General features: G+C 52.1%; 1 protein-coding gene across 6 annotated transcripts in view; it reads left to right on the forward strand.

The window, feature by feature from the left end:
• Nucleotides 1-3,424, forward strand: part of Slc25a25 (solute carrier family 25 member 25) — a 32,488-nt gene extending 29,064 nt beyond the window's left edge. For all 6 annotated transcript variants that reach the window (XM_032902754.1, XM_032902755.1, XM_032902756.1 and 3 more), the window contains 5 exons: nucleotides 82-234; nucleotides 491-598; nucleotides 684-851; nucleotides 1,377-1,527; nucleotides 1,613-3,424. In XM_032902754.1, coding sequence (XP_032758645.1) covers nucleotides 82-234; nucleotides 491-598; nucleotides 684-851; nucleotides 1,377-1,527; nucleotides 1,613-1,797 — 765 coding nt within the window. In that variant the 3' untranslated portion in view covers nucleotides 1,798-3,424. The remainder of the gene's footprint in view (nucleotides 1-81; nucleotides 235-490; nucleotides 599-683; nucleotides 852-1,376; nucleotides 1,528-1,612) is intronic.
• Nucleotides 3,425-13,306: the final 9,882 nt, after the last annotated feature.

Genomic DNA, 13,306 nt, shown 5'->3' on the forward strand with positions numbered 1-13,306 from the left:
TTTCTGGAGAGGCTCTCCCAGGGTAGCCAGTGGAGTCTTCCCTCAGACCTGCTGAGTCCTCTCATCTCTCTTCCTACTCAGGTCCATGCCTCCCGCAGCAACAACATGTGCATCATAGGTGGATTCACACAGATGATTCGAGAAGGGGGCGCCAAGTCCCTCTGGAGGGGCAATGGCATCAATGTCCTCAAAATTGCCCCTGAGTCAGCCATCAAGTTCATGGCATATGAGCAGGTGAGGACCTGGGAGAGGGTGGCCAGCTGGCAGCTGCTTATGCAGGTCCCTGAGGCTGGAGCCAGTGTTTGTACCCAAAGGATAGCAAGATCGATGGCCTGGGCATGACCCAGCTCTCTTACTGCCTTCTTCCATCAGGGGTCAGCATAGGTAGCTTCAGGGTCACAGGTCTCACCCAGAGCTGGTTGTAAGAGGAAGGGCGGGGCCGGAAGTGCTGTGGCCCCTAGGTGCATCCCTTTGTTTTTCCCTATTTTAGATGAAACGCCTTGTTGGTAGTGATCAGGAGACGCTGAGGATCCACGAAAGGCTAGTGGCAGGCTCTTTGGCTGGGGCCATTGCCCAGAGTAGCATCTACCCAATGGAGGTAAGGGCCACCACCCTGGTGTGGGCGGTAGTCATGGGCCCCAAGAGGAATAGGCAGTTTATGCTTCTTGATATTTTCCTTGCAGGTTCTGAAGACCCGAATGGCCCTGCGGAAAACAGGCCAGTACTCGGGCATGCTGGACTGTGCCAAGAGGATCCTGGCTAAAGAGGGTGTGGCTGCCTTCTACAAAGGCTACATCCCCAACATGCTGGGGATCATCCCGTATGCGGGCATCGATCTAGCTGTCTATGAGGTGAGGGCCTGGGAGAGAGAGGGAAGTAAAGCACCGCCTAGTCCCAACACCCTCTGTTTTAGAGGTGCTCAGATAAGAGAGAGGGGGTGGGGGGGGACTCAGCTCTTTACTGCAGTGGTCTTCTGTCACCTTCCACCTACTGCATAGCAGGCCCAAACGCTGTCCCAGGTTCTGGACCCTAAAGGGGTTCAGCAGGCAAAACCAAGAACAGTGGCCACTGGGGACTCACATATATCTCTACAGACTTGAGAGCACAGAGCCAGGTGCTCTGTGTGGGAACATAGTGCTCCCTCTGCCCTCAATCTGCTTCCTGTCCTAGCCAAGAGCCTCAAGTGACAGTGGATGCCAAAGGCAGGCAAGTCAGGAGTTCTGCAAGGCCCAGGCCAAGTGAATCAGGTTACTTTGGCTTCTCAGATCCCATGTGATAGGAAACAGCTTTCCTGTGGATTCAGTAGCTGTCCCAGCCCCAGGGTTTCTCCCACACTGCCTCCTTAGAGCTAACTCCTGGACCCCATTTCCCTCTAGACATTGAAAAATACCTGGCTACAGCGCTACGCTGTAAACAGTGCAGACCCTGGTGTGTTTGTTCTCCTGGCCTGTGGCACAATCTCCAGTACCTGTGGCCAACTGGCCAGCTACCCACTAGCCCTGGTCAGGACCCGGATGCAGGCACAAGGTAAGGCTGGTCCTGGGCTGGCTTTCATGCCCTAGCATTTGGGGTGGCTGACTGATGGCATCTGACCAGTGACGTCTCTCCACAGCCTCCATTGAGGGTGCACCTGAGGTAACCATGAGCAGCCTCTTCAAACAGATTCTGCGGACTGAGGGGGCCTTTGGGCTCTACCGGGGGCTGGCCCCCAACTTCATGAAGGTGATTCCAGCTGTGAGCATCAGCTACGTGGTCTACGAGAACCTGAAGATCACCCTGGGCGTGCAGTCTCGGTGACGGGAGGGTGGCGGACTTGGTGACCCTGGGCTGCAGCCCAGGGTGTGCAGCCGCCTCATTCTGTGAATGTGCCAACACTAAGCTGACTTACCCAAGCTGTGAAACCCAGGATGCTGCAGGGGACGGGCAGGGAGCTGCAAGCGCTGGGCTGGTCCTGCTGACCTGGCAGACCTTTGTGTCTCCTCCAAGGAAGACCTGTGGACATTCCTTGGGGTCCAGGGGTCAGTAAGATGTGGGCTCCTGCACCTAGAGACAGGACGTTTTCCACAGTGCCTGCCAGGTAGCGAGCTTGGATGCCAGCTTAGCTCTTCCATCTCGTCACGCAACCGGACCTCAGCCATGGCATCCCTCTGGTCCAAAGAGCATTCCTGTGCCCCCCATCTCTTCCCACTGATGCGCTGGGGTAGGAAGTGGGCCCACCCCCACTCTTGTCCTTCTGTCCATCTTCCCTCAGTGCTGCTCTTCCAAACCTGGTTCCCAAGCTGTAGCATCCATGAGGACTGTGGTACGGGAAGCTGGAGAAGTACCATTATGTCCTCGCTCGCCTATTCTGAGCTCACCAGCAAGGCCACCTGGATGCGCCCAGGTCCTCAGGCACCGGCTGCCTGACACCATGGTGCATGGCTTTGCTAAAAGCTAGTGCTAGAACCTGGAACCCAGAGGATTTGTGCTGCCTGCATGGGCCTAATGTCCTCTGAGCTGCCCCTAAACCCTGTCAGGACTGGCACCAGCTCGTGCCCACACTCATGGTGGTTCTGTGGTGAGAGGGTGGGCAGGGTGTCTGCTCCAGGTCTGCTGCTCTGGTGAGAAGATGCTGAAGGCCTTAATTATGTCTTACTGGGTAAAGGATTTGGTTCAGAAGGACAAGCTGGACACTGCACGTGCCACACTTTCGGAGAGCCTGGGGGAAAGTGTGTTCTGAGGGCCCTGTGGGGCCAAGTGGGACCAGCCTCACATTCCACACGTGCGCCACTCTGCTTGGAGCCTATTTATTTTGTATTTATTTGAACAGAGTTATGTCCTAACTATTTTTATAGATTTGTTTAATTAATAGCCTGTCATTTTCAAGTTCATTTTTTTTTATTCATATTTATGTTCATGGTTGATTGTACCTTCCTGTCACCAGCTGGTGGGGCATGGGGAGACAAGGTAGAAAAGTGGCCACAGAGTGACCTTACCTGCTGCCCACACTGACGGCATGTCCGTCCCACAGGAAACAGAAGGAAAGGCACAGGGAGGACTCTTCAGGCCAGGTAGGGTAGTAGGAAAGGTGGCGACTTCTTGACATTCTTTCCTGGACCAGGAGGTTTTCTTTATTTTGCCCTTTTGGAAAACACGGCAGTGAGGTGCTTCATTCACCAGGAATTTGGTGTGAGGGTGAGGACTGAAGGGCCTGCCTTCCCCAACCTGTGACCTGGACTCGCTCCTGGCCCGCGACTGCCCATGCTCAATGAGTGGCCAGCTGGCCACTTGGCAATCATGCCTCCATTGCCCCAGAATGGCCTGATGAGGAAAATCCAAATAGGATGCAAAGATCAATGCAAAAGTCACCAGTCTGCATAGTCTGTGCTGTAACTGGAGTTTGTCAGAGACGAGCAACCTTCTAATAAAGTCGCTTCAAATGTGACAGTGGAGCCGGGGGTTTTCTGCTCTGGGCTTGGGTCTTGGGGGACATTAACTCATCATTGCCTGCATAGCTACCCCTCATCTTTAGGGGGACACTTCGCCTTTAGGGGGTGCTGCTTAGATTGGGGTTGCTCCGTGGCAAGGGCCTCCCTCCCTCCTGGGAGCTTCTTCACAGTCTCCACACGGCTTTTGCCCAGGCCTCCCAGGTGCTTGAGGCCCGGGCAGCTCAGACCTATCTGTCACACTCAGCCTGTCTCAGCTTTGTTCAAGGACTCTCACTTTGTACTTGAACACGGATGAGTCCCTGCACGCACAATTTACCCTCTCTGTGGGGACAGCTGGTGACCATTGAAGTGGCTGTCACACATGTCAAAGGGCAATTCCAGGCTTTCCTCCCAGAGCTACATCTCTGTCTGTCACCCCACAAAAAGTAACCCCCATTCTTCTAAAAGACTCAAGCCAAAAACCATTGGGTCATCAACAGCACCCTGCTTCCTTCCTAACCTCATTCTAGTCTTGTCTGTCAGAGAACACATCTACCTTCTGGTAGGCCTGGGACCCCACTGCTCGTCCTGCTGCCTGCTTTATCCTCATCCTGGTTCTTGCCAAAGCTCCTATGTCTGTCTCCCCTTCTCCCCCTTCTTCTGAGTAATACACATTACCTGAGTGAATCTTAGACCTAAACCTTGAACTCTGGTTCCTGTCACCTAGAACCTTCCATTGAGGGAACAAGCCACGGGCTGGGGGCAACCAGTGTATTAACTCTCCACATCTACATCCACATACATAAACCCTCAAAGTAAATTAGTAAAATCATAATTTTTATTTGAATGGCATTTGTGGCCTAGTGAGACAGCTCAATGGTCAGCATTTACCACCATTTGTGTCAGGCAGCTCCTCCCAGAGGGCCAGGTCCAGTGGGCCCTGTACACATAGTATACACAAGCATGCTATGTAGATAAAAATCTCATGATACTTAGCTGGACACTTAGCTGGGCATGATTGTAGATTCCTTTAGTCCTAGCACTAGGGAGACAGAGGCAGACAGATCTGAATTTAAGGTCAGCCTGGTCTACAAATTGAGTTCCTGAACACACAGTGAGACCTTGTCTCTAAGGGAGGAGGGTGGGGAAACACTCCACAGGCTGAGGAGATGGCTCATTTGTAATAGTAAATGCACTTGGTGCCAAACCTGATGACCTGAGCCCCTCCTGGTAGAATGTGCTTTAGGCTGTTGTGTAACCTTCACACACATACTGTGGTGCACACATGCATACACACAAAAGTAATTTACAAACGACCAAGGAAGTGGGGTGGAGAATGGGGAGGATATGGGACAGGGACACATATGGGACACAATACATGACAAAGGGCCCCTGTTCGATGAGTTGTCAGGGAAGCCAGAGATGCCAGCATGAACACAAGCATTAGAATGAATTTGAAGGGGCCACGTCCAAGTTTGCTGAGAGCCTGAAGCAGTCCAGTTCTTCCAAGGGCAGTGTAAGTAACCCTTTGTTCTAGTAATGTCAACCAGACATTTTCCGTGTGAATCAGCAGTTCTATCTCTAAGCCTGTGTCTGCTTCCCTCTGAAAACGTACTGTGTAGCTTGTGCTGACTTGGTGGGCACTCAAGAAGCAGAGGCAGGTAGATCTCTTGAGTTTTGAGGCCAGCCAGGTCTGGCCTGGGCTTTCTGTCAGCCAGGGCTACATAGTGAGACCTTGTCTCAAAAATAAAAATAATAAGTAGTTTGTCCCAGGTATGGTGGTTTAGTCCTGTTGTCCCAGCACTGGGGAGGGACTGAAGGAGGGTGAGTTGAAGGCTAGTCTGTAGCAAGACTATTTAAAGTCAAAAATGGGGTTGGAGAGACAGCTCAGTGGTTAAGGGTACTGAGTCAAAGGTCCTGAGTTCAATTCCCAGCAACCACATGGTGGCTCACGATCATGCTGGTGCAGGGGATCCAACATCCTATTCTCACCTCTACATGCATCAGGTGTGCAAGATATACAGGCAAGCAAAACACTTGTATACATAAAAGGTTAAAAATAGTGGAAAACACAACCCCTACAATTTGGGGTGGGCATGATGGCGCAGGCTTTTAATTCCACCATGCAGATCTTTGAATTCAAGGCTAGCCTGGTCTCCATAGCATGTTCAAGGACAGTCAGGGCTGCAGAGTGAGACAGAAAACAAAAACAAGGGGCTGGAGAGATGGCTCAGCGGTTAAGAGCACTGGCTGCTCTTCCATTAGACCATTAGATTTAATGGTCAGCACCCGACGGCTGTTCAGAACTATCTAGTTCCAAGGAATCCAGTGCCCTCTTCTGGCTTCTATTGGCACCATTTTACACGTGATACACAGATATATGTGTAGGGAGAACACTCATTCACTAAATAAACACACCACAGAAGCAGGTCTATGGCTCAGAGCAGCTTCATCTGTAGCATCCGGAAGCTGGAAACAGTACAGACATCCATCAGCAAGGAAAGTTTTCCAAACTGTTCTGTCGCGGCATCGGAGGGCTACATGGGAATTAATTCCTAAAGCCATAGGCAATTACAGGACAGTCTTAACACAGTAAGGGCCAGCACGATGACTCAGTGGATCGATCAAGTCACTTGCTGCCAAGCCTGGTGACCTGGGTCCAGTCCTCACTGCTGAAAGGAGACAACTACTACCACAAGCTGTACCCTCACCATAAGCCTGCTCCCCGCCCCTCCAAAAATAATTTCGTTATTAAAAGCCATCTAGTAGGCTGGAGAGATGGCTCAGCGGTTAAGAGCACCCGACTGCTCTTCCAGAGGTCATGAGTTCAATTCCCAGCACCCACATGGTGGCTCACAACCATCTGTAAAGAGATCCGATGCCCTCTTCTGGTGTATCTGAAGACAGCTACAGTGTACTTATATATAATGATAAATAAATAAATCTTTAAAAAAAAAAAAGCCATCTAGTAGGTCTCACCTAATCTTCCTTTAGAACAGTGGCCATCTTGCGGAGCACAGAGAGTGGCATCTCAAGGAAGAGAGGAGGGACATTCGCCAAGCACGGTGCACTTGATAGTGTATTTCACTGGATTCCACGTTAAAAAGTCTTCCTCTCCATATCAATCTGGGAGTCATGCCGCAGCCCTACCGGGCTCCACAGGCAGGGTACTAAGAAGCCATACAGCTTGTCTTTCTGCCATCCCTGTAGCAGGCTGGCCTGGCCCCTGGGTGCCCAGGGCCATCAGGACATTGAAGGGAGATCTGGAACCAGAGAGACTTCAAGGGTTTTCCCTGTCATAGGGCACAGCCAGTACTGGGCTTCTGTGCCAGGGAAATGTTTAAATTGTTTTGACTCCAAGGAGCCTATGTGTTAGAGCAGTGCCTAGGTTTTTGTGAGATTTTCTCCCCTTTTGTTTCATTTGAGACAATCTTGCTATATACCACAGAACTGGCCTTGAACTCCATCTTCCTGCCTCCACCTCCCAACTGCTGGGATTGTAGTTTTAAGCCACCAGTTCGTTTTCCTTCTTAACAGAAGACTCTGAACTATGAAGTTCCAGCCCCATTAAACACTGGGTCCCTTCCAGGGTCCCCCCTACAGCCTCACTGGCTGCACAGGGCTCCACTGACCTGGAACTCTGCTCAGAGTCAAGCGCCTGGCCTTCCCCTGACAGGTTTGCTTCACTTTCTGCCTATCTCTAGCAGAGGTTCAGCCTGGTGGCAGGGAAAGCATTTGCAGTTGCCTCTCTGGTGCCAGACCTTCCTCCAGAATCCTAAAGGCTCTGCACACCCAGGGGCCAGGCCAGGCTGCTACAGGGATGGCAGGAAGCAGCTCAGGGCCTCTGGTATACACCTGCTGTAGGGCGAGCCCGGGCGTGGAACTGGCATGTACCACCCGTACTAGATCGAACAATGTCCTTTAAGGTAGAACTTCAGAACACAGGAATAGGTCTTTGCTTATGGAATCAAGTTAGGATGAAGTTAAGAGAACCGTCCTCATGGAAACGGTCAAAACATGCCGGAGTTGAGTACGTGGGGGAAATCAGGAGAGTTTAATGGGACTTCAACTCCTGAGAAGGTGTTAGCATTGCCCAGACTGCAGGCCAGGCTTCCTGGGTAGAGGAAGGAGCAGCCTTTCTTGGCTTACCAGGGTCTGGTTATCAGCCTGGTCCCTCATCTTGTCAAAAGGACTTCAGGGGCTTAAACTGCCTCAGCCTCAATGAGCCAAGGGCTCTGGAGTTTGCCTATCCTACCCTTTGTGGTGATTCCCAGTGTGTCAAGCCTATTCTGGATTGGGAGGAGGCCGAAAACTCAGTGATTACCCCCTAGAAGAATCAAAAGTGGCGGGGTGGAATCCCAGCTTTGAGAGGCAGAGTTCAAGGTAAGTCTGAATTTACATATGGTAGCCTGCCTTAAATGTTATTATGTATTATTTTTTACGTGTGTGTGTGTGTGTGTGTGTGTGTGTGTGTGTGTGTGTGTGTGTATTTAGGTGTATGTGTGGAGGACAAAGGACAACTTGTGGAAGCCAGTTCTGTCTTTTCATGAGTGTCCTGAGGATTAAACTCGGGTCCTCAGGATCAATGCCAAGCACCTTTACCTGCGAAGCCGGAGGAATGGGGACTCGTCATGATGAGGCAGAGGTTAGGGGCTGTGTCTGAAAGGTAAGAACTGCATCCTGCTAACAGCCACCGACCGCACGAGACAGGGAGGCCACCCCACCCACACCTACAGCTGTGTGAGAATTCATGTCTGTGGGGTTCGCCAAGCGAGGTTCTGGGAATTGGCTAGGACATCAGCTATACCACTTACCTCAGGAATTTGTTACCAGGGCAACAGATGAATACTTTCCTTTCCTTTGGGTCCTGGCTGATTGGCCTTAGCCCTCAAGCCTGCTCTCCCACCCGTTCAAGCCTTGTCCTCCAAGTCAGCTGGCAGGAGAGACCTTACCGGCACCTGAACTGGCTTGTCAGGCACTGTGAGGTGGGAGCTCACAGGCCAGGGTTGTCAGCGGTCTCCATCCCTGGGCCCTGTGTATCAGGGGTTGATGGTTGAGAGACCTCCACTGCCTGCCTTACTTAGAACTAGGCTGTTCCCCACCTAAGCCGGCCTCTTCTCCCCACCCTGCTGCCTGGTACTTGTCACCTGACTGTACTCATTCCCCAGGCTCTTATCCATCCATTCGGTGCTGAGGGCTTTGTTCCCTGTGGTTGCACATGCCTGGAGCCCAGAATTGTTAACACGCACACGTGGTTTGGATTAGATTACCCCACCCCCACCCCGCACAGCCTTTGGATCAGGTTACAAGGTAAATTAGGGCATCGTGGTATGATCTTGGGCAAGGCTTCTGCATTGCCCAACCTCAGTTTCCCCATGGGAACCTTTCTTACAGTCCTGAAGGGGGAAGGACATGTCTCAGTTCATACAAAGGGGAGAGTGGCCTTATTCGCCATCGTGGCCTGTGCTCTGCTGTCCCTAATCCAGATTTCACCAGTCTGAGTGGATTGGAATGTGGGGGAAAGGTGGAAGGGGAGGAACCTTCTTTCTGGGCACAACTGCCCGGGTGGACCTTGGTCCTTGCACCCAAGTACCAGCCAGCCCAGCGTGGCCACAGTTGGTCTGGGCTGAGTCCGAACTGCTGGAGGCAGACAGAGATAACTGGTGACCTCCTCAGTCCTTCTGCAGGGGCCATCAGCCTGGGCCTGCTGGACAGAGTCCCCAAGCACAGGACCAGACAGGAGAGCATCCCAATGAAACGGGCTCTTGTTATTTTCTGTCACTGTGAGCCCACCCTACTGTCCTGGAGGGAGCTTTACTTCTCACAGCACTTGCTGAGGCTGATGGAGAGGGTACCAGTGTGGGTCCCTGCCTCCCTTTATAGACAGGGACACAAGAGCCCTTGGACTTGCTCCGTGTCAAGTCCCCTACTCATTTCTTTCCTGACCACCCTCTCCGGGTAGCATCTGTGTTAGCCTCTCTCACAAACTCAGTGACTCAGAACAGGCCAGTTTCTGGAGGCCTGAAGTCCAAAGTCGGTTCCACTGCTTAGAGTCAAGGTGCCAGCAGGTCCGGCTCCTCCTGGAGGGTTTGTCTGCCAGCTTCTGGAGGCTTCTGTGCTCTGTGGCTTGTGACCTTTCCTGACTCCTCCAGCCACTATGCTTCCACACAAAGATACAGCCTGTCTCTGATCCCATCTCTGTTGCTTTATATTTCTTTTTTTTAATGTATTCATTTTATATATGTAAGTACACTGTCACTGTCTTCAGACACACCAGGAGAGGGCATCGGATCCCATTACAGATGGTTGTGAGCCACCATGTGTTGCTGGGAATTGAACTCATGACCTCTGGAAGAGCAGTCAGTGCTCTTAACCGCTGAGTCACCTCTCCAGCCCTGCTTTATATTTCTAATGTAGCTCAGGCTGCCCTCAAACTCACCGTGTAGAGGAGGAAGATGATGACCTTGAACTTCTGACCTTCCCGGTTTTACTTCTTGGTGTTCTGGCTTCAGTTTTGTGACACAGCTCCTGGCTTTCCGCCTGCCTCTCTCGATGGCCTTGAGGGCTCGCCTAGACAATCTCCCCATCTCAAAATCAGCAGTTTGATCACACCTGGAAATTCCATTCAGCACATCGAGTGCAACAGGTTGTTCTGGGGATGGAGAGCTTCGGGTCAGCACTCCCCACACACGGGGTTCCCCTCCGCACAGTGTGTAGCCACACACCAAAAGCCCTAGCAAAGCGTGTGTGAGGCCAGGGGAGCTCCACACTGAGCTCCAGAGCTGCCTGGAACACAGACAGATCCCGTCTCAAGAAACAAACAAGGGCCTTGCACTTGCTAGGCAAGTGCTCTACCACTGAGCTAAATCCCCAACCCCGAGAAAAGAATTTTTTTAAAGGTTTATTTATTTTATGTATATAAGTACACCGTAGCTGTCTTCAGACACACAGAAGAGGGCATCGGATCCCACTACAGATGGTTGTGAGCCACCATGTGGTTGCTGGGAATTGAACTCAGGACCTCTGGAAGAGCAGTCAGTGCTCTTAACCCCTGAGTCACCTCCCCAGCCAGAGAAAAGAGTTTTAACCTAGGATAGTTTCTATGGAGAATAAGCATTCATGGTTCACCTAATCTCAAAGAAAATGGAAGGGGTGGGAGAGGCGGCTCTGAGGTTAAGAACACGAGACTGGCTCTTTTCTCCTCTTTCTCTCGTCCCCTTCCCCTTGTCTTATTCTCCCATTAAATCTCTCCACGAGAAAAAATAAATAAATAAATAAAAGAACACAAGACTGCTCTTGCGGAAGACCCAGGTCAGTTTTCAGCACGCATGTCAGGCAGCTCACAACAGCCTCCAACTCCAGCTCTGGGGGCAACGGATGCTTCTTGCCCCCATAGGCATATGTGCACACACACACTTGAGCAAGCATGTCTGCGCGGGCACAATGCTTTAAAATAATTCTACATGTTTTTAAATGGGAATTTGACAGAAACAGGAAAACTAGACTCCTCCCTGCCGGCTCCCTCTCTTGCTACCATGAGGGAGGCATCTTGTTCTCAGGATTCTCTGGGCCTACTTCCTGTGTCCTTGACTCAGTGCTTCAAGTCATAATGTCTTAGTCAGGGTTTTTATTGCTGCCACAAAACACCATGACCAAAAAACAGGTTGGGGAGGAAAGGGTTTGTTTGGTTTATACTTTCTGTCCATCACTGGAGGAAGTCAGGGCAGGAGCTCAAGCAGGGCAGGAACCTGGAGGTAGGAGCTCATGCAGAGGCCATGGTGGGTGCTGCGTACTGGCTTGCTACCCCCGGCTTGCTCAGCCTGCTTTTTTATAGAACCCAGGACCACCAGCTCAGGACAGCACCATCCACAATGGGCTGGGCCCTCCCCCTTGATCACTAATTGAAAAAATGCCTTACAGCTGGATCTCATGGAGGTTTTCCTCAAGGGAGGCTCCTTTCTCTGTGATGACTCCAGCTTGTGTCAAGTTGACACACAAACCAGCCAGGACACAGAGGGATGTGATTCTGAGGCAGACAGCTGATGTCACTGACTGTACATGAGCCTGTACCACCTTCCAAACTCCTCTGGACCCCAACCTCGTCAACCCCACAGATGATCACTGACGCCAGTTCCTCAGAGGGATGAGGCTTGCCCGAGATTGCAACCAAGAGGACAGAGGCCCTAACTCCAGCCTCTGCTCAGCCAAGACCGTGGGGGAGCCCGGCCAATGCACATCTATAATCCCAACACTTAGGAGATTGGAGGAGGCCACAAGTTCGAGGTCAGCCTGGGTTATATGACAGGTTCCAGCCCAGCCTGGGATACAGAGACCTTTCTCAAAAGCAGACCACAGGAGACGCAGAGTAACCTGAACATGACAGAGAGCGGGCACTGGTTCCCGGGTCAGCTCTGACCCGCTATGAAATGTGATTTTTTTTCCTACTCACCTCCAAATGCTTACATGCTAAAGCTATCAGATGTCTATTTGGACCATATCAGATGTCTAACCAAACCTGGAATTGGCCACAAGGTGGCAGCCCCATGTTCTTTTCATCTCTTGAAGGCTTTGTCGGATCTCTAGTGCCCCCTGGTGGCTGTGGGAAGCACACTGAAAGGAAGAAAGGAAAGGATGGTAGGCCTAGTGGGTGTTTGTGGCTGCCTCAGTCCCTCTCCATCAAAGTCATAGGAAGCCAGTCTGGCTCTCATGGTCCTCAGGGTTTTCATCACCGGCCAGCCAGTGCAGTCTTCTCCCGACTACAGCAGTCTCTGGGGAAACCCTCAGGATCACTCCTTTGATCCCCTGGCTCTGCCAGCCCTACTGCTGTCTGTGGAGTGCAGGGGCAGGAGAAAACATGAACATCAAGTGTGTGGAGATGAGGAGAGAGAGGGCATGTCTGACAGTTGAGAGGCAACCTACCTGCCCCGCGTCCTAACTCAAATGACCTCAAGGGGGAGCCAAGGCTAGACACAACTGATCCAGTGCAGGAGCCAGGAGAGCACAGGCTACCCAGTGGGACTCCCCAGGCTATGGTGTCCTAGCGAGAAGGGGGCATCTCACCACAATATGTGCATACCAGCTGCTTCCCTGGGGAACCTGGGATTGAGAGTCAGTCTCGTCAAGGAGACCATGGAACAACAGAGGACAGAGACTTGAGAAGGGGCAAGGGAGGCTGGGGTGGGGGGCGATGCTGCTCAGGCCCTTCTTCCCTGCCGGTAGCAGCAGGATCACCTACAGCTGCAGCCTCGACACTGGTGGATTCTGAGAGGGGAAGCGAATTGGGGCGGCCTGGAGCTAAGTGGCCTCAGGCGGGGGACAGGGGTGGGGTGGGAGGTGTCGTTTTGAGAACAGACTCTGAGGAGGGAGCTGCAGTGAGACAGCTAATTTTAGCCGGGGGTAGGGGGGCACCATTTAACCTTTGTGAAGTGAGTAGGCACTATGGGGATGAGTATATCATCGGTGGGGGCCGGGGTGTTGGGGATATCTCATCGGCATGAGGATGAGATCTCCAGTGCTGCTGGGCGCGACCTTTAAGGAGAGAGGAGGGTTAACCTGGCTACTGGGCTACACGACCTCCTCCAGAAGGGCGAGGTGGGGGTGCAGGCTCTGTGCCGGAACACGCAGGCTTGGGGTTTGGATATTCCCCCACCCCACCATCCCGAGGTTTTGTGACACCACAGGATGCAGGGATGGAGAGACGAAGGCTGGGTGCCTCCAACCATCTTAGCTCCGGTCTCAGAGGATCCAGTGGCCTCTTCTGGCCTCCACAGGCACCGTGCATGCACATGGTGCAGACACATACACAAGCAAAACACTCGTACACATTTAAAAAAATAAGAGCCTAGAGACTCTGTCCCAGGCTGGGTTGACCAGAGGCTGCTTGAGGGACCCTCAGTAGT

This window comes from Rattus rattus, chromosome 5, assembly GCF_011064425.1.
Source record: "Rattus rattus isolate New Zealand chromosome 5, Rrattus_CSIRO_v1, whole genome shotgun sequence".
In the NCBI taxonomy this organism is placed as follows: domain Eukaryota; kingdom Metazoa; phylum Chordata; class Mammalia; order Rodentia; family Muridae; genus Rattus; species Rattus rattus.